Source organism: Panthera leo, chromosome A2 (genome assembly GCF_018350215.1).
Source record: "Panthera leo isolate Ple1 chromosome A2, P.leo_Ple1_pat1.1, whole genome shotgun sequence".
Lineage (NCBI taxonomy): Eukaryota > Metazoa > Chordata > Mammalia > Carnivora > Felidae > Panthera > Panthera leo.
The window spans coordinates 2221690-2248191 of NC_056680.1; the positions used below are offsets into that span (position 1 = coordinate 2221690).

The 26502-nt window shown below is 47.4% G+C and overlaps 1 protein-coding gene across 2 annotated transcripts; it reads right to left on the reverse strand.

The window, feature by feature from the left end:
* Positions 1-1310: 1310 nt before the first annotated feature.
* On the reverse strand, positions 1311-19308 carry LOC122213741 (zinc finger protein 77-like). Of its 2 annotated transcripts, none has more exons than XM_042927937.1 (4): positions 18930-19308; positions 11769-11895; positions 3981-4161; positions 1311-3576 (listed from the first exon to the last, which is right to left on the reverse strand). In XM_042927937.1, exons 1-4 carry the CDS (start codon positions 18930-18932, stop codon positions 2565-2567), a joined length of 1323 nt encoding a protein of 440 aa, XP_042783871.1. In that variant the 5' UTR covers positions 18933-19308; the 3' UTR covers positions 1311-2564. The 2 variants fall into 2 exon arrangements, with proteins under 2 accessions (XP_042783871.1, XP_042783870.1); XM_042927936.1 differs by lacking the exon at positions 18930-19308 and adding an exon at positions 18093-18795.
* Positions 19309-26502: the final 7194 nt, after the last annotated feature.

Genomic DNA, 26502 nt, shown 5'->3' on the forward strand with positions numbered 1-26502 from the left:
TGACACACTCCAAACATGAGTCACTTCCCCAGCAGATCATATTTGAACATAAAATCTCGGGTAACGAATCAGAAAACACTTATAAAGATGTAAAAGATGGGAAAACCCAGGTAAGATGCTTCCTAAGAAATAATGGGGGGGACTGTTTCACAAAAACTACAGTGCTTTGAACCACGTATTAAAAACAACAGAATTAAGCACTGGGAAATCACGTGTAACAAGAGTCAGTAAGCATACTGGGTTTCTCTCTTAAGACAGCGGCCAGCTATAGAGGAAAACTCCCACAAACTGCCAAATACACTCACAGGTCCTAATTCCAATCACAGAAACATCCAGAAAGAAGAAAGGCAGGGTCAGCACAGCCTCTCTACAATGCAACCAGGGACAGAGGTCTCCTGCATCTGTGGCTACAGCCTTTGGTCTGAGGGAGGCAGGACACAGACCTACCCTGAGATGCTCACCACAGAAATCACGTATGAGGAAAAGCATGGAGGGGCGTCTGGGTGGCTCAGTTGGTGAAGCGTCCAACTCTCAATTTCGATTCAGGTCATGACTTCACGGTTCGTGAGATCGAGCCCTGAAGTCGGGCTCTGTGCTGACAGTGAGGAGCCCCCTTGGGGTTCTGTCTCCCTGTCTCTGCCCCTCCACCACTCACTCTCTCTCTCTCTCAAAAAAAAAGTAAAATTAACATTTTTAAGAAAAGTATGGAGATGAAGGGGTCACAGGATAAGAGAGCTCGCTAAGCACGACAGCCTCAAGAGACGGCCTCACGGACACAAAGAGTCACAGGGCAACGTAAGGATCCGTGGGGACCGGGAAGCCAAGACGGTCTGTCACGGGACAGCTCGTGGAAGTCTCTGGAACATGCTAACAAGAACTAATGTCAAACTTTTCTTACACGGGGGCTGTTCCAGACGGCAGACCAGAAGCCAGGACAACACGCCGTGACTCGGGCCCACCTGGGTCCCCACGCGTCTGTCCCCTGGCGGCACGGAAGGATGGAGAATCACGGTTCCTCACTGCTGCTCTCCAAGCCCCACACAGCTCCTCTTCTCAGGGCCTTCCTCTCAGAGCCACACAGAGGAGGACTCTGGGACGTACGGCCTCCCGCCTCACAAGGCTCACAACGATACCCAGCAGAACCAGCTGGACACTAACTTTCCACTTCAAGCCACAAGGTTTCTCTTCTTTTTTTTTTTTTTTTTTTTTTTAAGTTTATGTATTTACTTTGAGAGAGAGAGAGAGAGAGAGAGAGCTGTCAGCACGGGGCTCAATCCCACGAACCGCAAGCTCATGACCTGAGAGCCGAAATCAAGAGTGGGGCGCTTAACCCACTGAGCCACCCAGGCACCCCCAACAAAGTTTCTCTTCATAACTCAGTGGGTCATGACTGATGAACAACCGAGCTCAAGGGCGATGAGCGGAGGTCAAACCATGAACACGATCAGAGGAGACTGTCCTCCTCCAGTATCCTTGCGCGTTTACTAACGTCCATGGGGAACACAGGTGGGCACACGGCAGCACCAGCACACGTGGAGACACAACTTTCAATAATAAAGACCGCAAGGAGGGGCAGGGCGGAGTCGGGGAATTCTAGTCTCTGCACCAGAGGACGAGATACACGTACAGACCACTGATCGGCCCCGGGTCCAGAAGACATCGTCGTGGAGACACGTTTGCCATAACTGTATGCGGTTTTCGGATCTGAGATAACAAAATAACGCCCTACAGGTGAGAAGGACACAGTGGGATGCTTCTTAGGCATGCGCTGGAATTAACGCACTTGGGATCCCTGTAAGGAAGAGGCATTTGCAAAGACAAATCCGTATTTACAACAATTAGAAGATGCCGGGGCGGCCTGACCTGCCATGGACAAAATACGTGACCTACGATCCTTCCAAGCTTTTCCGACACTTTTCCCATCGAGAAGATTTCTCTCCGTGGTGTTTGCTCATGTTTTAAATATGACCATTAGGGGAGAATGCAGGCTTTGCCACAGGTGCTGTGCTCAGGGCTCGTCCCCAGTGTGTGCGTGCTCACAGGTTCCTGGGATGCCCGAAGGCTTTTCCACGGTTCCTACGTTCTCAGGCTACACTTCGCCGTGTTTTCCTTCGCACGTGTCCTCGGTGGGAGGAGGGACGACTGGGGGCTCTCCCACAGTGCCCGGTGTGAGTCGTCACACGCTCCCGCAGGTCTACGGGGCACCGGAAGGCCCCACCAGCGTCCTTAGATTCGCCGGCTCACCGTCCACTGTGCAGCCTCACGTGTTCTGGACGGGAGCCGTGACGCCTGAACGTCTTCCCACAGTGCCGACCTTCCAAGGGTCTCTCCCCACTGTGCGTCCTCCAAGGAAGGAGTAAGCCCGCTACGCTTTCCCACACTCTTTACTCTCCTAGGGTTTCACGCAACTGTATCTCAAATGACTTTGCAAATGCTGGAGCTGCCTGAAAGCTTTCCCACACTACTCGCAAGCGTCTCTCCCCAGCGTGCGTTGTTCCGTATCGAAGGAATGAAGAACAATAGAACGGATTAGGAACGACACTCCGTACTCCCAGATGTTTGACTCAACTGTGGGTTTTCCCGTGCCTTCGAAAGGAGGAGACACGACTGAAGGTTTTTCCACACTCCTTACATTCGTAGGGCCTCTCCCCGGTGTGTGTCCTCACGTGAGCTCGCAGGTTTGCGGGGTATCTGAACGTTTTCCCACAATGCTGACACACGCAGGGTCTCTCCCCAGTATGTATCCGTGCATGTATCTGAAGGTACGAGGACGAATAGAAGGCTTTTCCACACTGCTGGCACTTGAAAGACTTCACTCCACTGTGCTTTCTCAGATGACTTTGAAGGTAGGCCCGACGAGTGAAGGCTTTTCCACACTCCTGACATTTATAGGGTTTTCCCCCAGTATGCGTTCTCACGTGACTTTGAAGGTAGGTCCGACGAGTGAAGGCTTTCCCACAGAGCCCACACTGAAAAACTCTTTCCCCAGGTTGATTACTGGAGTGACCTTGAGCGTAAGAGAGGCAGCTGTAAACCTTCCCATAGTCTATGCAATCACTGGGCCTCTCCCCGGCGTGAGTTCTCACGTGACACGTAAGACGGGAGTGAAACATAAAGGCACTCCCACACACGCCACACGCATGGACACTCTGTCCACAGGAACCTCGCACGTGACCCTGAAAGGAAGACGTGCAAATGAAAGCTTTTCCACATTTCTTGCACTCTAGAGATATTTTACTACTGAGACTCTTCGCGTACGTCTCCGATGCTCTCCCGGCGTCCTGACCTTCATAGGGTTTCTCTACGAGGCCTGCGTCCACCTGAGTGCTGAGGCTCGCGACACAGCTACAGGCCAGCCCACATTCCTCACAGGGACTAGGTTTGAGTCCTGGGTGAAATCTTCGCAGATTCCCTAGGAAAAAACCACCTGTGAGGGCTTCTCTACACTTAGCGCATTGACAGGGTTTGCCTCCGATGGGATACCCCTGGTGCGCGGTAAGACTTGTGATCGGGTTCAGGGTGCCTCCACGTTGATCTCCTTCGATACGTTCACACACACTCTCCACCAAAGGACTTCTGTTCAAAACGGGAAGGCACACGGTTAGGGACTAGTGATTAGAAGCGGTCTCTTTATTCACTAATGACCTATTATTGACGTTTGCTAATCCGTGTTGGGACTGCACAGTGGCCACTGTCAATGAACGGGTACGTTTGTGGCACTGTCTCCATGCTTACAAAGTGGTACAAGCTTACTGGTCTGGCTGAGGACTCAAATAGAGTCGTAACATTCAGGGCTTCTCACGTAGAGTTTTCCCTGACCGTGGTTTCCAACTGAATGGGGTTTCAGACGATCAATACGTAGAATGCATTTTCCCCATCAATTACACAATTGTCGCGCTAGGTTTTCAGCTGTTCTTTAATTTCAAGTTCGTCTCACAATCTGCCAACGTCCCCCCCTCCTCCCTGCAAGCGTCACTCACCTCAAACGCCTTTCCTGGGTTTGCAGGTAATCTCCTCTGCTACGAAATGTCTGGTTTTCTCCAAAAACAGACCAGGAATCATTTCTTGCAAATCTTACTATTTTTTCTTCATGAGATGGTTCATCCTCCAAAACATCCCACTGAGGACTTGATCCACTGGTATTAACTCGAATGCAATAATCTGCAACATTTGGTAGCAAAATTTAGTTTGCTGGAAAAGAATTAGTGGATAAAAGAAAGAAAACAGACCGAATGTAGACTTCCATTCATACACTGATCTCAAATGTAAATGAAGTTCATCAGGAAGAAAGGTCAGGTGACCAAGGAAAAATTCTGAGGACCTTGGTAATCTGGGACTTTGGGAATGATAGGAAAACTATCAAATGGCAACTTGTTCACTCAGAAATACTTCAATATAGATGGAGACTAATGCAGAGATCAGTATTTTTTAGAAAAGCAAAATAGGAAGGAACTGGGCAAGATACACACATCGACACACTACCTCTGTAACAAAACTACAGAAAGGCTCACCATGTGCATAAGGATGGATGAAAAGTCCAACAGGGAAGCCAGGTAAGTGACAAACACCACCCTTCTCAAACAGACTGCGTCATGTTTCTTTCTTTTTATGAAGTTTAGTTATTTTTAGAGAGAGGGAGAGCACGAGCAGGTGAGCGGCAGAGAGAGAGGGACAGAGAGAATCCCGAGCAGGCTCTGCACTGTCAGCCTGGAGCCCGACACAGCATTCAATCCCACAGTCCATGAGATCACGGCCTGGGTCAAAACCGAGAGTCAGATGCTTAACCGACTGAGCCACCCAGGCGCCCCCGAGTCATGTTTCTAATGGATGTGTCCAAACGCCAATCCCTTCTCCAGAACCTGGTCCAACCGAGGGTTGGCCTGTTCTGAAGGCACATAGGCCCTCGGAGGAGGCTGCCTGCACTGCCCCAGCTGCAGCTAGGAGATTAGATGGTGTGTGTGTGGCTGCTGTCCTGCCCCTGAGAAGAGCTCAGCAGGAGGGAGGATTTGAAGGACAACAAGCAATCTGGAAGATGGGCCTGACTTTCGTCTTCAGGGTCATTGATGATGGGTAAGTGCGGGCTTTTTTTTATTTTTTTGTTTACTAACCTGTACACCCCACGTGGGGCTCAAACTCATGACCCTGACATCAAGAATCACATGCTCTTCTGACTGAGCCAGCCAGGAGCCCCTGGGCTTTTTTGGGGGGTGGAGAGGGAACCATATTGACCTATAATATTAGTGTCAGGGGTACAACATAGTGACAGGACAGTTCTATACATTACAAAATGCTCGCCACGATAAGTGAAATTACCACTGGGCACTATACAAACTACAATATTACTGCCCGTATTCCCTGTGTGGCACTCTTCACTCCCAAGACTTCTTTATTTAATAAGCTCAACTCTGTACTTCTCAATCCCCTTCATCCATTCACCCGTCCCTCCAGCCCCTTCCAACCTCGCAAACACCATGTTGATCTCCTGTTTTTACACCTGTTTCTACTTTTTGTTGTCTGTGCCTCCATTTTGTTGTTTAGATCCCACGTGTGAAGTTACAACATGGTGTTTGTCTTTCCGTCTTATTTACTTGGAATGACGCCCTGTAGTCCATCCATGTGGTCATAAATGGCAAGACTTCATCCACTTTATACGGCTGAGCGATGCCCCTTGTATGTAGATACCACATCTTCCCCATCAGTTCATCTGTCGACGGACTCCTGGGTTGCTTCCACATCTTAAATACCATAACTAGTGCCACAGTGAACGTGGGGGCGCACATATCTTTGCGTGTTAGTTTTTTTCCCCTGTGGTCAACTACCCAGAAGTGGAATTACGGACCATGTGGTACTTGTGGTTTAGTTCTTTGTGGAAGCTCCATATGGTTTTCCAACGTGGCTGCACCAGTTTACCTTCACACCAACAACGACGGGTTTCCTGGTCTCCACACCCTCACCAATACTTGCTATTTCCTGTCTTTTTGATACTAACCAATCTATCTTCTCTGAGATGATATCGCATTGCGGTTTTGATTTGCATTTCCCTGAGGATTAGTGATACTGAACAGCTTTTTGAATGTCTATTGGCCATCTCAATATCTTCTTCAGGAAAATGTCTGTTGTTGAGTTCCTCTGCCCATTTAATAATCAAAATTTTTTTGGTGTTGAGTTGTAGGAATTACTTATGTTTTAGATACAGACCTTTTATTGGAAATATCATTTGCAAATATCTTCTCCCCTTCCCATAAACAAAGGGTTGCCTTTTCATCATGTTGATAGTTGCCTCACTGCAAAAGCTTTTCAGTTTGATATAGTCCCAATTGTTTCGTGTGGGGTTTTTTTTGTTTTTTGTTGTTTTTTTTTTTTTTACCCTTCCCTGAGGGACAAGTCCACAAAAATATCACTAAGGCTAATGTCCTTACAGTTTACTGTCTCTGTTTTCTTTCAAGACGTATATACTTTCAAGTCTTATGTTTAGGTATTTGATCCATATCGTTTACTTTTGTGTAAGCTGTAAGAAAGTGGCCCCGTTTTGTTGTTTTAGTTTATTTATTTTGAGAGTGAGCGAGTATGAGTGGGGGCGGGCCAGAAAGAGAGGGACAGAGAATACCACCTCGGGGCTTGAACTCACGAACTGTGAAATCACAAACTGAAACCAAGAGTCGGATGCTGAACTGACTGAGCCACCCAGGCGCCCCTTCAAGTTTTCACTTAAATTTGTTAGTAAATATGCATTATATTGGTTTCAGGAGTGGAAGCCATCATTTATCACTTACATACAACACCTGGTGCTATCCCATCACCCATCTAGCCCATCCCCCCACCCACCTCCCTCCATCAACCCTCGGCTTGTTCTCTATCGTTAAGAGTCTCTTATTGTTTGTTTCCCCCTTCCCATATGTTCATCTGTTTTGTTTCTTAAATTCCACATATGACTCATATCATATGGTATTTGTCTTCCTCTGTCTGACTTATCTCGCTTAGCTTAATACACTCTAGTTCCATCCATGTAGCTGCAAATGACAAGATTTCATCATCTTTGGTGGCTGAGTGATCTTCCGTTGTGTATATAAACCACATCTTATTTATCCATTCATCGGTCGATGGACATCTGGGCTGCTTCCATAGCTTGGTTATGATAAATAATGCTGCTATAAACATCAGGGTGCGTGTACCCCTTCAGATCTGTATTTCTGAATCCTTTGCGTAAATACCTAGTAGTGCAGTCGCTGGGTTGTAGGGTAGTTCCATCTTTACTGTTTTGAGCAACCTCCATACTTTTTTCCAGAGTGGCCGCACCACTTTGCATTCCCACCAACAGTGCAGGAGGGTTCCCCTTTCTCCGCACCGTTTCATTCTTTTGGAGGTCGCTGTCCAGTTTTCCCCAACACCATTTACTGAACACAGTCTTTTCCACGTCGTATATTCTGACCTGCTTGGTTGTAGATATTTGGACGATATAAGCATGGCTTTCTTTTTGGGATCTCTATCCTGTTCCCTTCATCTACGTCTGTTTTTGTGCCATACCATACTGTTTTGATTACTACAGTTTTGCAGTATATTTTCAAATCTGGGATTATCATATCATCAGTTTTGTTACACTTTCCTAAAACTGTTCTGGCTATTTGGGGGCTTTTCGGGTTCCATACAAATTTTAGGATATTTTGCTCTAGTTCTTTGAAAAAATACTATTTATTGGTAGGTTGGTAGGTACACTAAATTTGTAGGGTGCTTTTTGTAGTACAGACTTTAACAATATTAATCCTTCTAATCCATGAGAATACTGTATCTTTCAACTTTTTGTATCATCTTCAATTTCTTTTTTTTCCATCATAAGGGTACTCTTTAATCCCCATCCCCTACACCCCCCATGCCCCCCACCCACCTCCCCTCTTGTAACCACCAGTTTGTTCTCTATAGTTAAGAATCTGTTTCTTGGTTTGTCTCACCTTCATTTTTTCCCTTTGCTCGTTTGCTTTTGTTTCATGGACTCCACATAGAAGTGAGATCATTTGGTATTTGTCTTTCTCTGACTTATTTCATTTAGTGTAATCTGTCTAGCGCCATCCATGTTGTTGCAAATGGCAAGATTTCATTCTTTTTTATGGCTGGGTAATACTCCATTTGTATATGCACCACTGCTTCTCTATCCATTCATCTAGTGATGGACACTTGGGCTGCTTCCATAGTCTGGCAATTGTAGACAATGCCACAATAAACACAGGGGTGCGTGTATCCCTCTGAATTAGTGTTTTTTTTGTGTGTGTGTTTTGGGGGTAAATATCCAGAAGCGCGATTCCTGGATCATAGGGCAGCTCTATTTTTAATTCTTTGAGGAATCTCCACGCAGTTTTCCACAATGGCTGCACCAGTTTGCATTCCCACCAACACTGCACGAGGGTTCCTTTCCCCCCACATCCTCACCAACACTTGTTTTCGTGTTTTCTCTTTCAGACATGCTGACAGGTGTTAGGGGATATGTCTTTATAGTTTTGATTTGCATTTCCCTGATGAGGAGTGATGCCGAGTCCCTTTCATGTGCCTGTTAGTCATCTGGATGTCTTCTCTGAAGAAGTGTCTCTTCGTGTCTTCTACCCAGTTTTAAAAATTGTTTATTTATTGGGGCACCTGGGTGGCTCAGTTGGTTGAGCTCCCACTTTGGCTCAGGTCATGATGTCATGGTCTGTGGGTTCGAGCCCTGTATTGGGCTCTGTGTTGACAGCTTGGAGGCTGGAGACTCTTGCAGATTCCCTCTCTCTCTTTGCCCATCTGACACTCATGCACTGTCTCTCTCTCTCTCTCTCTCTCTCAAAAATAAATAAACATAAAAAAAAAAAAAATAGGGGCACCTGAGTTGCTCAGTCGGTTAAGCTTCCGACTTCAGCTCAGGTCATGAGCTCACAGTTGGTGAGTTAGAGCCCCACATTGGGCTCTGTACTGACAGCGCGGAGCCTGGAGCCTGCTTCAGATTCTGTCTCCCTTTCTCTCTGCCCCTCCCCGCTCACGCTCTCTCTCTCTCACAAAAATAAACATTTTTATTTAAAAATAAAAAGTTAAAAAATAAATTTAAGTAAGTTTAAAAAAATTAAAATATTAAAAATTAAAAATTTTATTAAAAAATTTTTTTTAAATCAAAAAACTTATTTTTATGGGGCGCCTGGGTGGCTCAGTCAGTTAAGCGTCCAACTTCAGCTCAGGTCACAATCTCATGGTCCGTGAGTTCGAGCCCCGCATCGGGCTCTGGGCTGATGGCTCGGAGCCTGGAGCCTACTTCCGGTTCTGTGTCTCCCTCTCTCTCTGCCCCTCCCCCGTTCATGCTCTGTCTCTCTCTGTTTCAAAAATAAATAAACGTTAAAAAAAATTTTTTTAAAACCTTATTTTTAAAAATATGTTTATATGTATTTAAAAATATGTATTTATTTTGAGAGACAGAGAATGAGACAGCATGAATGGGGGAGGAGCAGAGAGAGGAGAATCCCAAACAGGCTCCTTGCTATCAGCACAGGTCCCAAGGTGGGAATTGATCCCACGAACCGTGAGACCATGACCTGAGCCAAAATCAAGGGTCAGACGCCCAACAACCTGAGCCATCCTGACCATTTTTTATTAGATTGCTTCTTGTGGGGTATTGCATTGTTTCAGTTCTTTATATATTTTGGATACTAACCCATTATAGGATGTATGATCTCCCATTCCGGAGACTGCCTTTTACTTTTGTTGCTTGTTGCCTTCACCGTGCAGAAGCTTTCTATTTGGATGCCGTTGCAATAGTTTATTTTTGCTTTTATTTTCTTGGCCTCAGGAGGCAGATCTAGAAAAATGTTGCCATAGCCAATGTCTGAGAGAACTGCCTACACTCCCTTCAGGAAGTTTTATGGTTTCAGGTTTCAAATTTAGGTCGTTAATCCACTTTGAGTTTATTTTTGTGTGTGGTGAAGAATGCGGTCTGGTTTCATTCTACATGTGGCTGTCCGGTTTTCCCAGTGCCATTTGTCAAAGAGACTATACTTTTCCCACTGTATGTTCTTTCCTCCTTTGTCAAAGATTAATTGACGAGGTGCCAGAGTGGCTTCGTCAGTTAAGCATCTGATTCTTGATTTTGGCTCAGGTCATGACCTCATAGTTGGTGAGTTCAACCCCTGCATCAGGCTCCTTGCTGACAGTGCAGACCCTGCTTGGGATCTACCTCTCCCTCTCTCTCTGCCCCTCCCCTGCACTCACTCTCGAGCTCTCTCAAGATAAATAAACTTAAAAAAAAAAAAAGGTTAATTGACCATATAATTGTGAGCTTATTTCTAGGTTTTCCGTTCCGCTCAACTGATCTGTTTCTATTTTTGTACCAGTACATCCTGTTTTAATTACTACCATTTTGTAATAGAACTCAAAATTTGGAATTGGAATACCCCCAGTTTCGTGTTCCTTTCTCAAGATTGCTTTGGCTTTTGAAGTCTTTTGTAGTTCCATACAAATTTTAGCATTTCGGTGCTACCTGTGTGAAAAATGCTGTTGGAATTTTGACAGGGATTGCATTAAATCTCTACATTGCTTGGGGCACTACAGTCTTTCCATTTCCTTGTGTTGTCTTGAAATTCCTTCATTGGTGTTTTACCGTCTTGGGAATACAGCTCTTTCACCTCTTTGGTTGAGCTTATTCCTAGATATTGTATTGGTTTTGGTGCAATTGTAAGAGGGGATTCTTCATTAATTTAACTTTCTGCTGCTTCATTATTAGTCTATAGGAATGCGACAGATTTCTGTACATTGATTTTGTATCCTGGGGCCGGTGGGGGTCCTCTGGGGGGATGCTGTCGTGTGGCAACTGGTGTTGGCAGCATAGACGCAGAGCATCAGAACTGGCTCCCACAAGCACCTGACCATCCAGGGTGAAGGGGGGCAAGGGAAATGACACCTGCCTACACGTCTGTTCCTGGAGGAAGTTCCCTGAGCCTCCAGTGCGTGTCCTAAAATTAATCAATAAATCTCTATCACATACAACTAAGGTGATTTTCAAAAGGCTGCCCCTATGCTGGACCTTCTGCCAAACGATAGAGCCTAGAGTGAAGCCCTTGTGAGGTTTCACCCCCAAAACTTAAGGCTCATTGATTTTCAAAGGCAGGTGTTATGGGTCCTGGTCTTTCCACTGTAGTCCCCCGGGCCAGGGGTGCATGGTGTGGGGACTGATTCCCCAGCTTCTCTGTAACTGGGATGTCCCGCCCACTTGTGGACAGCCACACTGGGGGGTTTGGTTTCCAACCACATCTCCCCCCTGCCTACCCTTTTCCATGTAGCCTTCATGTTAGCTTCGAAAGACCTGTTCCGCCAGTTTTCGAGGCATCGCAGAGTTAGTGGGAGTACACGTTCCTATTGCCTCAGAGCGTCCGGGAAACGCAGTGAGCTCAGGATCCCCTACTCTGCCGCCTTCCCTCCTCGTTAAGTGAGGATTTAAGTGCAGCAATATTAAGGTGTCCAATGTGTATTCGCCACCGTGTAACTTCCACAGGAGTAAAAACCACAAAACAGCACTCACCAGAGACCGCATTCACATTTATTAAATTAGGGAGTCTCAGACCTTAATCCAGATGAATAGAGCAAGTTAACACATAAGACTTTTCTCGTGGAAAAGCTCTGTGACTCTACGGAGGTTCCATGAAGGCTTGGACCATGTCTACCTCTCCTCCAACGTACTCCCATTCCTCGGCCCCGGTAGGATAGGACAGTTGTAAGAAACATTTGTTGCGTCAAGACGAGGGAAGGGATGGAGCCATGCTTACCCACGGAGGCCAGGTTCTTGCAGGTCTCCAGCATCACATCTCTGTAGAGGTTCCTCTGACTGCTATCCAGCAAAGCCCACTCTTCCGGGGTGAAGTTCACAGCCACATCCACAAAGACCACAGAGTCCTGAAACATACCACACACTCTGTTGCAGCAAAGCTCCATCATCACCTACGTGTGCGGGAGGATAAAGGGTGACAGGCGGGGAGCTGCACTCCATTCCTAGGACCGTGAGTCACACGTGAGTAGGAAGTGACAACACCCAGGCAGACCCACTGCACTGCGCACAGTGACGGGAAGGGCTGGGACTTGAAGCAGAGGGCGATGACAAGAGCTGCCATAGACTTGCACACACCCAATTTACTGGGTTATTTCTACTGGGACACACCTGAGCAGACCAGTTCCGTACAGACTGAAAAGTGAGATATGCACTCGGACAGCACACAAATTGGAGGACACACGCTTGGCTTGCTCTAAGACGATTATGCCTCGTCAGCTCCAAGAACTGCGAACAGAATGTCAGGATGCTGTGGACACTCAGATTCCAGGGCTGCTTGATGGGAGCAGCTCTCGCCCTGGAAGGAACAAGGGCAAGAAGCCTGGCGGAGTCCCCTCTCTTCCGACAGGCAGACACGACCCTTTCCCCGGATCAGTTGGGCTCTGGGCACCGACACAGGCCAGGGCCCGGGCGCCTGGCACACCTGGTGTGTAAGACAAGTTCTGGTTCCTGAAGAAACTCAGAAGTCAGCAGGGCCTCTGAAATATATAACCCAGTACCCAGAATTCAAGCAAAAGGGCACCAGAAAGAAAAGTTCCCCGAGAGATTGATCCTAAAAGAGCAAGAGGCGACTTTAACAGAGAGGGAAAAAAAACAACAACACATAATATCTTTTGAGCAAAATCAGAGGACACTGCATCATTGAAATAAAGAGCAGACAACTATGATAAAAATAATCAGAAGTTGCAAAACAAAAGACACGTCCCCAAAACCTAAGGACACAGAACCCAGCTACATCAGTTACGACAAAGGCAACACCCCTTCGTCTGGGGCTACAATGTGGGTTTGCTAGTCACACAGCTGATACGAGGTTTGTGATCTAAACAGGTTTTTAAAAACTCATGTAACAACAATAAAAAAAGACAGTATAAAGACAAATAATACAACTAAACAATGGACAAAGAACGCGAGTACACATTTCCCCAGGAAGATACACAAATGGCCAAAAAGCACATGAAATGATGCTCGATGTCACCATCATCTGGAATCTATCCACAAAATTTAATTGTGCACAGACACTTCCAACCTACTCTATGAGGCCAGTTTATGGTGATACCAAAACCAGTCATATACAAAATGGATTCTACAACGTGACCAAACGGGATTTATCTGGGAATAAAATGGTTGGTTCAGCAAGCAAAATAGCAGTCATAAACTTCATGAACAGGAGAGAAACAAAAACCCCATGATCACTTACACACAGAAGAGGTATCTCCTTGAACCCACCACCCTCTCTTGTCAAAAATACTCAGCCAACTAGGAACAGAAAGGAACTTCCTTATCCCGAAAAGGGGCAGCGGGGAAAAGTCCACACCTAACATTTGCGCACCCAGACACTTCTCCCAAGAACATATGCAAATGGCCAGTGGGTCGATGAAAAGATGCTAGACATTCGTCACGCGGGACACGCACCTCGAACTACCAGCAGAGGCCCCTTCGCACCCACCACACTGGCTATAAAGACGCCCCGGGAAGCGCTGGCGAGGACGTGAGCAGGGCGCATTCTCCTTCATTCATCCTGCTGCGGATGTAAGAGGGGGCGGCCGCCTTGGAAGAGTCTGGTGGACCCCCAACACGAGCAACGTGGAGTTCCCACCCAACACGGCAGGTCCGCTCCTCGTATCCACCTGCCCCAGACCCGGGAGGACGAGCGCCATCACACACACGCGTGCGCACGCGCTCTGCTCTCCGCGGCACGACTCCCGATCGCCAGCGATGAAAACCACCCAGAAGCCGGGCACCCCTTCCAGGCTGAGTAAAGGCGACACGACTGAAGTGCAGTCAGGAGTCCACAGGGGAAGCTCCCCAACCTGCCGCTCAGGGCCAAGGGCAGACACAACACGGAGAGACGCACCCGCACACCCATAATGCATCACTGCTCATGCAGGAGGAAGGAAGATGATTTCCTCTGGTGGCAACAGCCCAGCCAATGAGAGCCGGTCACAGCCCAGCCAATGAGAGACAGTCACAACCCAGCCAATGAGAGACAACCACGGCTCAGCCAATGAGAGCGAGCCAGGGCTCAGCCAGTGAGAGAGTCACATGTCAGCCAATGAGAGACGACCACAGTCCAGCCAACGAAAAGCCGCTACACCTGGATTCTCCCAGTTTGCTCCAATGGACTTCTAGCTTGGCACAGCCCCTCCCAACGCCCCCTTCTCTTCTAGAAAAGAGTGTTCCTCCCTTTGTTCCTCCCTTTCTTCTTCAGACTTGCCTGTGGTTTTCCTGAGGCTAACCTGTCCCAAATTGTAATTCTCTGCTATACCCAGAGACACCCACTTGTTCCTGGAAAAATAACTGACTTCTGTTTTGCTTTTTTTTTTTTTTTTTTTTTTTGAGAGAGAGAGAAAGAGAGCGACCAGGAGCAGGGGAGGGGCAGAGAGAGGGAGAGAGAGAGAATCCCAAGCAGGCTCTGCACTGTCAGCACAGAGCCCAACCGGGGGCTTGAACCCATGAACCATGAGAACATGACCTGCCCTGAAATCAAGAGTACCATCATCAACCAACTGAGCCACCCAGACACCCCAAGAACAATACTTCTGGGAGGCCAACAGGACTCCGGGTCTGCTCCACAGGGAGAACTTTCTCCCCGGGGTTGGAACAAGTGCCAATAGACAGTTCAGTGGCTGCCTTCAGACCCGGAGTCCCGGATTAGGACAAACCATAGAGTTATGCTACTTTTCTTCCATATTTTATTGCCGGTGACTCGTGTGATTCATACAAGTACACGCTCTGCAAGGCGGACACTGCTGGTGAACACGGCCTAGACGACAAGTGTCTGACGGCATCTCCCTCCGAACCGTCCTGTTACTCAGCTGTGGCCTCGACTGGTTTCCGCTGCTCTGCTCGTTCCCTCCAACACGAGCCACGCCAAGCGGGAGACGTCCTTCCTGGCGCTGAGGGACAAATCCACTAAATACAGCAAACCCGCCTCTCACTCCCAGATGCTTCTCAGGAAACACTGAGGTCAAACAGAGGAAATGTAGAAATTCGCACACGGAAAGCTCCTTAGGGACGGAGTGGGGGGCCGGCAGGGGGCGCCCTCGCGTCCTGCCCCGTCCTCACCGGGGGCCCCAGCCGCAAGCCCAGCACCCTGCAAGCCCAGCCTGCCTCGGCCGGGACGCCACCTCCCCACCCCCACCCTGCCAGGGGGGAGCCACTGTGCTTCCAGCTCTAGGTTCTTCCACATCCCGTGTTTCCATCCCGGCCCCTCCTGGCCTCTCTAGGAGAGCGTCCCTCTCCTCTGTTCTAGTAACTGCCTGTGGTCCTGTGGTATCTTACACGTTCAGAACTAAATCTCTGCTGTTCCGGAACAGCCTCAGTTTTGGGGGTAAAGTAACTGACAGTTTCAATTTACAAGTTACCAGTAACCAGAACACGTGGCAGCAACAGACAGACGGATAAACACCCTGATCGACAAAGAAATGCACAGACAAGGCGCCCCTGACTTTAGCAAGTGGCATCAGCAGAGATGGGGACACTTGGACACATGGGGCCAGGGAAGGCTGGTTATCTAAGGGGTAAAAGGAATCCTAGGGAGCCTGGGTGGCTCAGTCAGCTAAGCCTCCGATTTGGGCTCAGGTCATGATCTAGCAGTTCGTGGGTTCGAGCCCCACGTCGGGCTCTGTGCTGACAGCTCGGAGCCTGGAGCCTGCTTCGGATTCTGCGTCTCCCTCTCTCTGCCCCTCCCTTGCTCACACACTCTCTGTCTGTCTCTCAAAAAATTAAACAAACATTTAAAAAAAAGGAATCCTTTCCCTCGTCCACTTCATGGACAGTAACCAAGACCTGTGGATTTAACCGTCATGGGAACAAGTGGAACACACAGAAAGTTCCAGCACGTGTGATTATGACCTGAGTGAAGGAGGAGTTTTCTCACAGAACAAAAGAAGGTTGTCTGCACAGGAAGAGATGAGGAAGTTCAAGTCCACTGAAAATGTGCAGGGGGTGCCTCGGTGGCCCAGCCTGTTAAGCGTGTGACTCAAGATTTCAGCTCAGATCATGATCTCAGGGTTGAGGAGATCGGGCCCGGCGTCGGGCTCTGTGCTAGGCCCGCTTGGGATTCCCTCTCTCCCTGCCCCCCCTTCCCTCATGCTCTTTCATTCTCAAAATAAATAAATAACCTTAAAAAAAAAGGGAAATGTGACAGGTCCATCCACGCAGGCAGCACAGAGAAATGACACACCCTGACCTGGACAAAACACAACACGTAGAAATGAGACAGACAAATGTCCACAGGCTGGGAAGGAAACAGAACATCAGGAAGCAGACACGTGAGTTACAGGTGACAACACGCTGGAAACGTTTCCACAGAAGAGGGAACCCACATGTGAGAAACGCTCAGCCCCGGGGGAATCAGATAAACCCATGTGTGACTTCCGGGGAGATACGAGTCGCGCCCTCGAGCGGGACAACATAAAGCGGGTAACTCCCACTGCACTGATGGCTGACTCACACGCTGCATCCCCATCACTTAGTAAATTTTAACTTACCCTCAATCTACAATATGCAATTTTCCCCATCATGTAAAAATGGCGATGCATTTACACTTAGAGACATGAAGCCACAAGACAAGCAGGAACTTGAGACCTGAGTCTCTGCTTTGAGCTTCGAGCCCCCTGGGTCATCCGAATGACACAAAGACCCCCTCCCAGCATGGGAAGGAAAACGTGCAGAATCACTGCTTCTACGTGTGCTTGAGATGAAAGAAAGAAAGGAAGTTCTAGGGCACTCTCTGGTTTTAAATAAATGGAAACTGTTGATCCATTTCAGAGAACAGGTGCTTGTTAACTTTAGCCTCATGATAGCAAATCATAAGTCACAACTGAACACAACCCAGTTCAAGGAATTTCTGTGTATCTCAGACCACCATCAATTAACCAGAAGTGGGTCAGGATCACAGTTTTCCAGCTCTGGACCTGCATGGAACCGTCACCAGCATTTGGATGAATCCTCTGATCCATGACTCCACCCACCTGCATGAAGGTGTGGAGCCCCCTGCAGATCCCCCCCAACCCTAATGGAGAAGGACAGTTCTGTCCTGAGACACTTTTCCCCAGGGGACGCTCTCTGGATAAAGGCCAGAGTAACCCGAGTCAGCAGGGACAGGAACAGGAACGACCTGACACATTTACCACCCTCTCCCCTGAAGGGGAAGAAAAGAGGCAGAAAGAACTCGGGCATTTTACACCTGCTCAACAAGAGGCTGGCAGAGGACCCGTGCTGAGCTGGACAGGGTGACAGGTCCTGCTCACAGGTGACAGGTGACATGCAGACGCCTACTTGAGCCCTGTGCTCCCTGGAAAACCTCAGTGGAAGGGAAAGGCACTCCCTCCCCCACCCTGTTGGGGTCTGGAAAACAGCAGGCTGCACGAGGGCCCCTCCCCCATCAGACCAGAAGACTCACAGGACGTCCCCCTGTTCACCCACGACAGGGCCACGCGCAGACCCCCACACCCACACTTTGTGCCTCATCTGTGATCAGCTCAGCTGCTTGTCCCCGTGACCAAGGGGCACAAAATGCTGGCTGGTCCCGCTTTGCTTTGGCTTCTCTCCTTCCTCCAGACCCCTGAATGTGGGCTTGATCTTAGCCTGAGCCACACACAGCCCCTCCTGGGGACAGGGGGACAGGCTGGCCGCAGGGAACCCCAACGTCAGCACCACACCTGCTCATGCCTGGTTTCTTTCCTCCTCTCCTCCCTTCTACACGACTCTTGAGATACTCGCTGGTCTTAGGCTCACAGTGACCTCCCTGTCGATGTAGCCCCCCGCCCTCCTGCACAGCCCTTGCCCCTAATGCAACAGCCCGCCCCCACCACCGACCTGACCTTAGTGCAACAGCCTCCCTAGCCCCCTGCACAGCCTCTGCCCCTAGTGCAACAGTCCTTCCCCCCTGCAGGGCCCCTGCCCCTAGTGCAACAGTCCCCTCCCCCACCTTTGCAATCATTTTTGTCAATACACGTCTCTCCTTACTCAGTTTGGATTTTTCCTTTGAACCTGGTTTGACCAACTGTCCACCACTGCCCCTTTCCTACCCAAACTTTACCCAGGCCACTGTCCTCCCCACAGGCCCCTGGCTGTGGGTGGCCCACACGCTGAACATCCACTGAGCTGAGGAACGAGGCCCGGGGGACCTGAGCCAATGAGGCCTTCCTCCACCGCAGGGGTGGGATCCTGACACTGGGCCTTCTTGCCCATCCCCCTCTTGCAGAACAGCCAAGGCCGGTTCTGTTTCACTGGAGAGGCTGAATCTCTGAGGATCCGAGGATCTCTGAGACGGGACCTGGTCCCTGTTGGAACTCCTTTGTAACAAAGTGTCCTCGACAAGCTCGAATTTGGATTTATCTCTCAGGTCCATCGTGAGTTCCCGGACTCCGATTCCCAGGTTTTACTGCCCCCGCACGTGGTGGTCCCCGCCTCCTTCCACCAGCCAGGACTCGGGTGGTCACATGGAAACCCGTGATTGTGACGGGACACGGGGACCCCACCCCATGGCCAAAGACAGAGACTTGGGTCAGGACCTGCGGAACCCACACGAGGAGAGGGGATAGGACGCCGGAACCCCACCCCGCGGCCCACAGATCTCTGGACGGGACCCCCGGGACCCCACGAGGAGAGGGGACAGGACAAAGGAACCTCACCCCGAGGCCCATGGCCGATCTAGGGTTAGGACCGCGGTCCACGGCGGAGATTCGGGTAGAGACTATGAGACCCACACGCGAGGATGGGAGAGAACGCCAGGATCCCATCCGAAGGCCCACAGGGGAAACTCGGGAGAGAACTCGCGGGGAACAGGGAAATAGGGGTCCGCGGTCGCTACAAACCGGTTCAGGCCGGTTGGAACCAGCCCCTCCGCGTCCCGGGCCAGGGACCGGCCACTCACCATCTCGCGGCCGCACACGCAGCTCTCCGGGCGTCCTCCTCTTGATCCCGCGACCCGGCGACTCCGCGGCCCTCACGTGCCCCTCCTCCAACCGAGGAGCTAGCGGACCGGAAAACTGGGTGAGCGCGGGACAAGCGCACACCAGCAGCCACGACTCAGAGCTCACACTCACCGAGCGGGATGGCATCACCCCATCCCCCACCCACCAGGGCCTGATTGGAGTGTTTCCGGACCCGGTAATATAAATGCACCGCGCTATGCGCCCCCAAGCACGGATTGGGCGTTGCTTCAGGCAATGCGACCTGATTGGATGCTGTTCCGAAGATAACTCCCCACCACCTCGATTGGACAATTCTCCGAGACACCGCACTGCCGCACTGTGATAGGGCAGCCTGAGGCCCTTCACGTTCTGATTGGAGGGTGGTCCCGGCACCGCCCCTGTGGCGCCAGATTGGGCAGATCCCCCAGGCCCCGCCTCCTACGCCCTGAGTGACGGGCCGGCGGTACACACGTGTCTGATCCGCCCGCCCTAAGGTCGGCTCCGGCCGAACGCCCTCCCGGCCGGTTGACCCGCCTGCCTGCTCCTTTGTCCCGGGAATCTGACTCGGTTTCTCCGCGGAGCCTCCCTTGTCCCGCGCCGGATCGGAACGAGACAGAGCAGAAGGCCCTGGTGACGGTTGTGTCTGCGGTCGACACGCGGGCGAGGTGACGGTGCCCCTGTCCCATGTTTAAGAACAGTTCAATGACCAGTGATGTCACGGAACAGAAGATAAGGTCTCCCAGCGTTTTGACCTGACTCTTGACACCGCAAGGCCCCGCTCCCACTTCTCTCTGTCCCCAGGTCAACCAAACATGCCCGTGCTCTCAGCCTCCGTGGGACATGGGACCCCTGGGCCCCAGCAGGACACAGCCACAGGTGTGAGATGTTATAGTACTCAGGCGTGCGTTATATTCTGCAAGGAAAATCACCGCAGTTTGTAGTCAGTTCCTGTGAATGTGGAATGTAAAAGCTCTATTTCCCTTCTGCATATGGTACACTGATGTGGCACAGCTCTGTGACCATACAAAAAACAGAGCACTGAGTTTTACTCTTAAAAGTGTGAGCCCCGGGAGCATGGGTGGCTCAGTCCATTAAGCATCAAACTCTTGGTTGGGGCTCAGGTCATGATCTCACCGTTTGTGGGTTCATGGGTTTGCACCCCTAATCCCGCTGGTACTCCCAGCTGGGCTCCCTGCCAATGGCATGGTGCCTGCTTGGGATTCTCCCTCCCTCTCTCTGCCTCTTCCTAGCACTCTCTCTCTCAAAGAAAAACACTTAAATAAATTTTAATAAATAAAATAAAACTAAATAAAAATAAATCTTAAAAAAAGTGTGAGCTATGGTATGTGAATTACGGCTCCATTTTTTCAAACAGATTTAAAGTTCAAAACAGCCGGGGCGCCTGGGTGGCTCAGTCGGTTAAGCGGCCGACTTCGGCTCAGGTCACAATCTCGCACTCTGTGAGTTCGAGCCCCGCGTCGGGCTCTGTGCTGACAGCTCAGAGCCTGGAGCCTGTTTCAGATTCTGTGTCTCCCTCTCTCTGACCCTCCCCCGTTCATGCTCTGTCTCTCCCTGTCTCAAAAATAAATAAACGTTAAAAAAAAAATTTTTTTTTAAATAAAGTCCAAAACAGACATGAAACCATGTCTCCTGGTCACAATATAGTTTATGTCTCTATGGATTCGTCTACTCTGCATTTTATATATGAGTATGTGTCCACGTGAGTCTGGTCTCTTTCACATAGGCTATTTTCTCTTTTTTAAATTTAAATCCAAATTAGTTAACATATAGTGTAATGATAATTACAGGAATAGAATTTAGTGATTAATCACTTACGTATAACACCTAGTGCTCATCCCAACAAGTGTCCTCATTACTGCCCCTCACCCGTTAGCCTTCCCCCAACCCAACAACCCTGTTTCTCCTCTGTAATTCCGAGTCTCTTATGGTTTGCCTCCTCTGTTTTTATCTTATTTTTGCTTCCCTTCCTTTATGTTAATCTGTTTTGTATCTTAAATTCCATACATGAGTGAAATCATGTATTTGTTTTTCTCTGACTTATTTTGCTTAGCCTAATACACTCTAGTTCCATCCACATTGTTGCAAATGGCAAGATTTCAGTATTTTTGATCTCCAAGTAATATTCCATTGTGTGTGTGTGTGTGTGTGTGTGTGTGTGTGTGTGTGTGTGTGTGTATCTTCTTTATCCATTCATCAGTCGATGGACATTTGGGATCTTTCCATACTTTGGCTATTGTTGATAGTGCTGCTGTAATAAATCGGGGTGCCTGTGCTCCTTTGAATCAGCACTCCTGTATCCTTTAGATAAATATGTAGTAGGTGCAATCGCTGGGTCATAGGGTAGTTCTATTTTTAATCTTTTGAGGAACCTCCATATGTTTTCCAGAGTCACCGCACCAGTTTGCATTCCCACCAGCAGCACAAAAGAGTTCCTCTTTCTCCGCATCCTTGCCAGTATCTGTTGTCGCCTGAGAAGTTAATTTTCACCATTCTGATACCAGTGAGGTGGTATCTCACTGTGGTTTTGATTTGTATTTCCCTGTTGATGAGTGATGTTGAGCATGTTTTCATGTGTTGGTTGGCCATCTAAATGTCTTCTTTGGAAGTGTCTACACATGTCTTTTGCCCATTTCTTCCCTGGATTATTTCTTTTTTGGGTGTCGAGTTTGATAATTTCTTTATAGATTTTGGATACTAACCCTTTATCTGATATGTCATTTGCAAATAACTTCTCCCATTCTGTCAGTTGCCTTTTAGTTTTGCTGATGGTTTCCTTCGCTGTGCAGAAGCTTTTTATTTTGATGAGGTCCCAGTAGTTCAATTTTGCTTTTGTTTCCCTTGCCTCCAGAGACGTGTTGAGGAAGAAGTTGCTGTGTCCAAGGTCAAAGAGGATTCGCCTGCTTTCTCCTTGATTTGATGGCTTCCTGGCTTATGTTTAGGTCTTTGATCCATTTTGAGTTTATTTTGGTGAATGGTGTAAGAAAGTGGCCCAGGTTCATTCTACATGCTGGTATCCAGTTTTCTCAACACCATTTGCTGAAGAGACTGTCTTTTTCCATTGGATATTCTTTCCTGCTTTGTCAAAGATCAGTTGGCCATATGTTTCTGGGTCCATTTCTGGGTTCTCTATTCTGTTCTATTGATCTGTGTGTCTGTTTTTGTGCCAGTACCATACTGTCTTGATGATTACAGCTTTGTGATACAGATTGAAGAGCGGGATTGTGATGCCTCCAGCCTTGGTTTTCTTTTTCAGGATTGCTTTGGCTATTTGGGGTCTTTCCAGTTTCCGTACAAATTTTAGGATTTAGCTCTGTGAAAAATGCTGGTGCTATCTTGATAGGGATTGCACTGAATATGTAGATTGCTTTGGGTAGTTACTGACATTTTAACAATATTTTTCCAATCCATCAGCATGGAATGTTTTTCAGTTGTTTTGTGTCTTCTTCCAATTTCTTTCATAAACTTTCTTTTTTTAATTTTTAACGTTCACTTATTTTTGAGAGAGGATGAGCATGGGAGGGGCAGAGAAAGAGGGAAACAGAGGATCCAAAGCAGGCTCTGTGCTGAGAGCAGAGAGCCTGATGTGGCAACTGAACTCACAAACCATGAGATCATGACCTGAGCCAAACTCAGACCCTTAACCTACTAAGCCACCCAGCTACCCCTATTTCACAAGCTTTCTAGAGTTTTCAGTGTATAGCTTTTTCACCTCTCTGGTTAGGTTTATTCCTAGGTATTTCATGGGTTTTGGTGCAATTGTGAATGGGATCAATTCCTTGATTTCTCTTTCTGTGGCTTCATTATTAGTGTATAGAAATGCAAACAATTTCTGCACATTGATTTTTATATCCTGAAACTTTGCTGAGCTCATGTGTCACTTCTAGCAGTGTTTTGCTGGAGTCTTTTGGGTTTTCCACATAGAATATCAGGTCTTCTGCAAACAGTGAAAGTTTGACTTCTCCTTGCTGATTTGGATGCCTTCCATTTCTTTGTGTTGTCTGATTGCTGAGGCTAGGACTTCCAACACTATGTTGAATAATAGTGGTGAGAGTGGACATCCTTGTCATGTTCCTGACCTTAGGGGGAAAACTCTCAGTTTTTCCCCATTGAGGATGATATTAGCTGTGGGTCTTTCATATATGGCCTTTATGATCTTGAGGTATAATCCTTCTATCCCTACTTTCTTGAGGGATTTTATGAAGAAAGCATGCTGTATGTTGTCAAATGCTTTTTCAGCATCTATTGAGAGTATCATGTGGTTCTTATCCTTTCTTTTATTAATGTGATGTATCACATTGATTGTTTTGTGGATATTGAACCAGCCCTGCAACCCAGGTATAAATCCCACAGGGTCATGGTGAATAATTTTCTTAATGTATTGTTGGATCCGGTTGGCTAGTATCTTGTTGAGGATTTTTGCATCCATGTTCATCAGAGAAATTGGTCTGTGGTTCTCGTTTTTAGTGGAGTCTTTGTCTGGTTCTGGAATCAAGGTAATGCTGGCCTTGTAGAATGAGTTTGGAACTTTTCCTTCCATTTCTTTTTTTTTTTTTTTTTTTTTTGAAACATCTTCAAATTTTTTTTTTTTTAACGTTTATTTATTTTTGAGACAGAGAGAGACAGAGCATGAATGGGGGAGGGGCAGAGAGAGAGGGAGACACAGAATCGGAAGCAGGCTCCAGGCTCTGAGCCATCGGCCCAGAGCCCGACGCGGGGCTCGAACTCATGGACTGTGAGATCGTGACCTGAGCTGAAGTCGGACGCTTAACCGACTGAGCCACCCAGGCGCCCCTGAAACATCTTCAAAAGAACAGGTGTTAACTCTCCTTAAGAGTGGTAGAATTGCCCTGGAAAGCCATCTGGCCCTCCACTCTTGTTTGTTGAAGGGTTTTTTGTGTTTTTTTAAATTTTTTTTTATGTTTTTTATTTATTTTTGAAGGACAGACAGAGCATGAGCGGGGGAGGAGCAGGGAGAGAGGGAGACACAGAATTTGAAGCAGGCTCCAGGTTCTGAGCTGTCAGCACAGAACCCGATGCGGGGCTCAAACTCACGAACCGTGAAATCATGACCTGAGCCGAAGTCGGACGTTTAACCGACTGAGCCACCCAGGCGCCCCAAAGGGTTTTCGATTACTGATTTAATTTCTTTACTGGTATGGGTCTGTTCAAATTTTCTATTTCTTCCTGTTTCAGTTTTGGTAGGTTATATGTTTCTAGGAATCTGTCCATTTCTTCCAGATTGCCCAATTTGTTGGCATATAATTGTTCATCATATTCTCTTACTATTGTTTGTATTTCTGCTGTGTTGGTTGTGATCTCTCCTCTTTTATTCATGATTTTATTTATTTGGGTCCTTTCTCTTTTCTTTTTAATCAACCTGACTAGGGCTTTATCAATTTTGTTAAGTCTTTCAAAGAACCAGCTCCTGGTTTCATTGATCTGTTCTACTGTTTTTTGTTTTGTTTGGTTTTGTTTTTATATGTATCATTGACTTCTGCTCTAATTTTCTATTATTTCCCTTTGTCTGCTGGTTTGGGGCTCTATTTGCTGTTCTTTTTCCAGCTCTTTTAGGTGTAAGGTTAGGTTGTGTATTTGAGACCTTTCTTCCTTGTTTAGGAAGGCCTGGGTTACTATATACTTCCCTCTTACGACCGCCTTTGCTACATCCCAGAGGTTTTGGGCTGTTGTGTTTTCATTTTCATTGGCTTCCATGTACTTTTTAGTTTCCTCTTTAATTTCTTGATTAACCCATTCATTCTTCAGTATGATTTTTTTTTTTATCTCCAAGTATTCATGGTCTTTCCAAATTTTTTATCGTGGTTGATTTTGAGTTTCATAGCACTGTGGTCTGAAAACATGCATGGTATGATCTCGATCTTTTTGTACTTGTTGAGGGCTGATTTGTGTCCCAGTATGGATCTATTCTGGAGAATGTTCCATGTGCACTCGAGAAGAATGTGAATTCTGCTGCTTTAGGATGAAATGTTCTGAATATATCTGTTAAGTCCATCTGATCCAGTGTGTCATTCAAAGCCATTGATTTTCTTCTTCGATACTCTGTCAATTGCTGTAACTGGGGTGTTGAAGTCCCCTACTATTATGGTATTATAATCAATGAGTTTCTTTATGTTTGTGATTAATTGATTTATATATTTGGGTGCTTCACGTTGGGGGCATAAATATTTACAATTGTTAGATCATCTTGGTGGGTAGACCCCTTAATTATGATATGACACCTTTCTTCATCTTTTGTTACAGTCTTCATTTTAAAATCTAGTTTTTCTGATATAAGCATAGCTACTCCAGCTTTCTTTTGATGACCATTAGCATGATAGATGGTTCTCCATCCACTCACTTTTATCTGCAGGTATCTTTAGGTCTAAAATGAGTCTCTTGTAAGCAGCATATAGATGAGTTTTGTTTTTTGGAGGTCTGGTTTGGTGGTTATGAACTCCTTTAGTTTCTGTCTGGAAAACTCTTTATCTCTCCTTCTATTTTGAATCTCTCCTTCTCCTTGCTGGAAAAAGAATTCTTGGCTGCTTATTTTCCCAATTCAGTATGTTGAATATATCTTGCCGCTCCTTTCTGGCCTGCCAAGTTTCTGTGGATAGGTCTACTGTGAACCTGATCTGTCTTCCCTTATAAGTTAAGGACTTTTTTTCCCCCTTGCTGCTTTCATAATTCTTTTCTTGTCTGTGTAATTTTGTGATTTTGACTATGATATGCCGTGGTGATGGCCGTTTTTTGTTGAACCAAATGAGTTCTCTGTGCTTCTTGGATTTTAATATCTGTGTCCTTCCCCAGATTAGGAACATTTTCTTACATAAACATTGCTCACATAAACCTTCTGCCCCTTTTTCTCTCTCTTCATCTTCTGGGACTCATATGATTCAGACGTCATTCCTTTTTAATAAGTCACTGAGTTCTCTACGTCTTGTATCATGATCTTTTGCCTTTGTTTCCCTCTTTTTTCTGCTTCATTACTTTCCATAATTGTATCTTCTAAATCATTGACCCTGCTCTGCTTTGCCCATCCTTACCGTCATGGCATCTATTCAAGATTGCATCTCAGGGGGCGCCTGGGTGGCGCAGTCGGTTAAGCGTCCGACTTCAGCCAGGTCACGATCTCGCAGCCCGTGAGTTCGAGCCCCGCATCAGGCTCTGGGCTGATGGCTCGGAGCCTGGAGCCTGTTTCCGATTCTGTGTCTCCCTCTCTCTCTGCCCCTCCCCCGTTCATGCTCTGTCTCTCTCTGTCCCAAAAATAAATAAAAAACGTTGGAAAAAAAAAAAAAAAAAAAAAGATTGTATCTCAGTAATAGCACTTTTAATTTCGTCCTGACTAGATTTTATTTCTTTTATCTCCACAGAAAGGGAGTCTATACTTTTTTCAACCCCAGCTAGTATTCTTATTAGCATGGTTCTAAATTCTAGTTCAGACATCTTTTTTTTTTTAATGTTTATTTTTGAGAGACAGCGAGACATGGAGTGCAAGTGGAGGAGGGGCAGAGAGAG

Coding starts and splice junctions, on each gene's coding strand:
- LOC122213741 (XM_042927936.1), bottom strand. CDS start 18,404: ATGGACCTGAGAGATAAATCCAAATTCGAGCTTGTCGAGGACACTTTG. Junction 11,896..18,092: donor TGGGGAGGACAGTGGCCTGG/GTAAAGTTTGGG, acceptor GGTATGTTTCAG/GACTCTGTGGTCTTTGTGGA. Junction 3,577..3,980: donor ACCCAGGAAAGGCGTTTGAG/GTGAGTGACGCT, acceptor CGTTTTGAACAG/AAGTCCTTTGGTGGAGAGTG.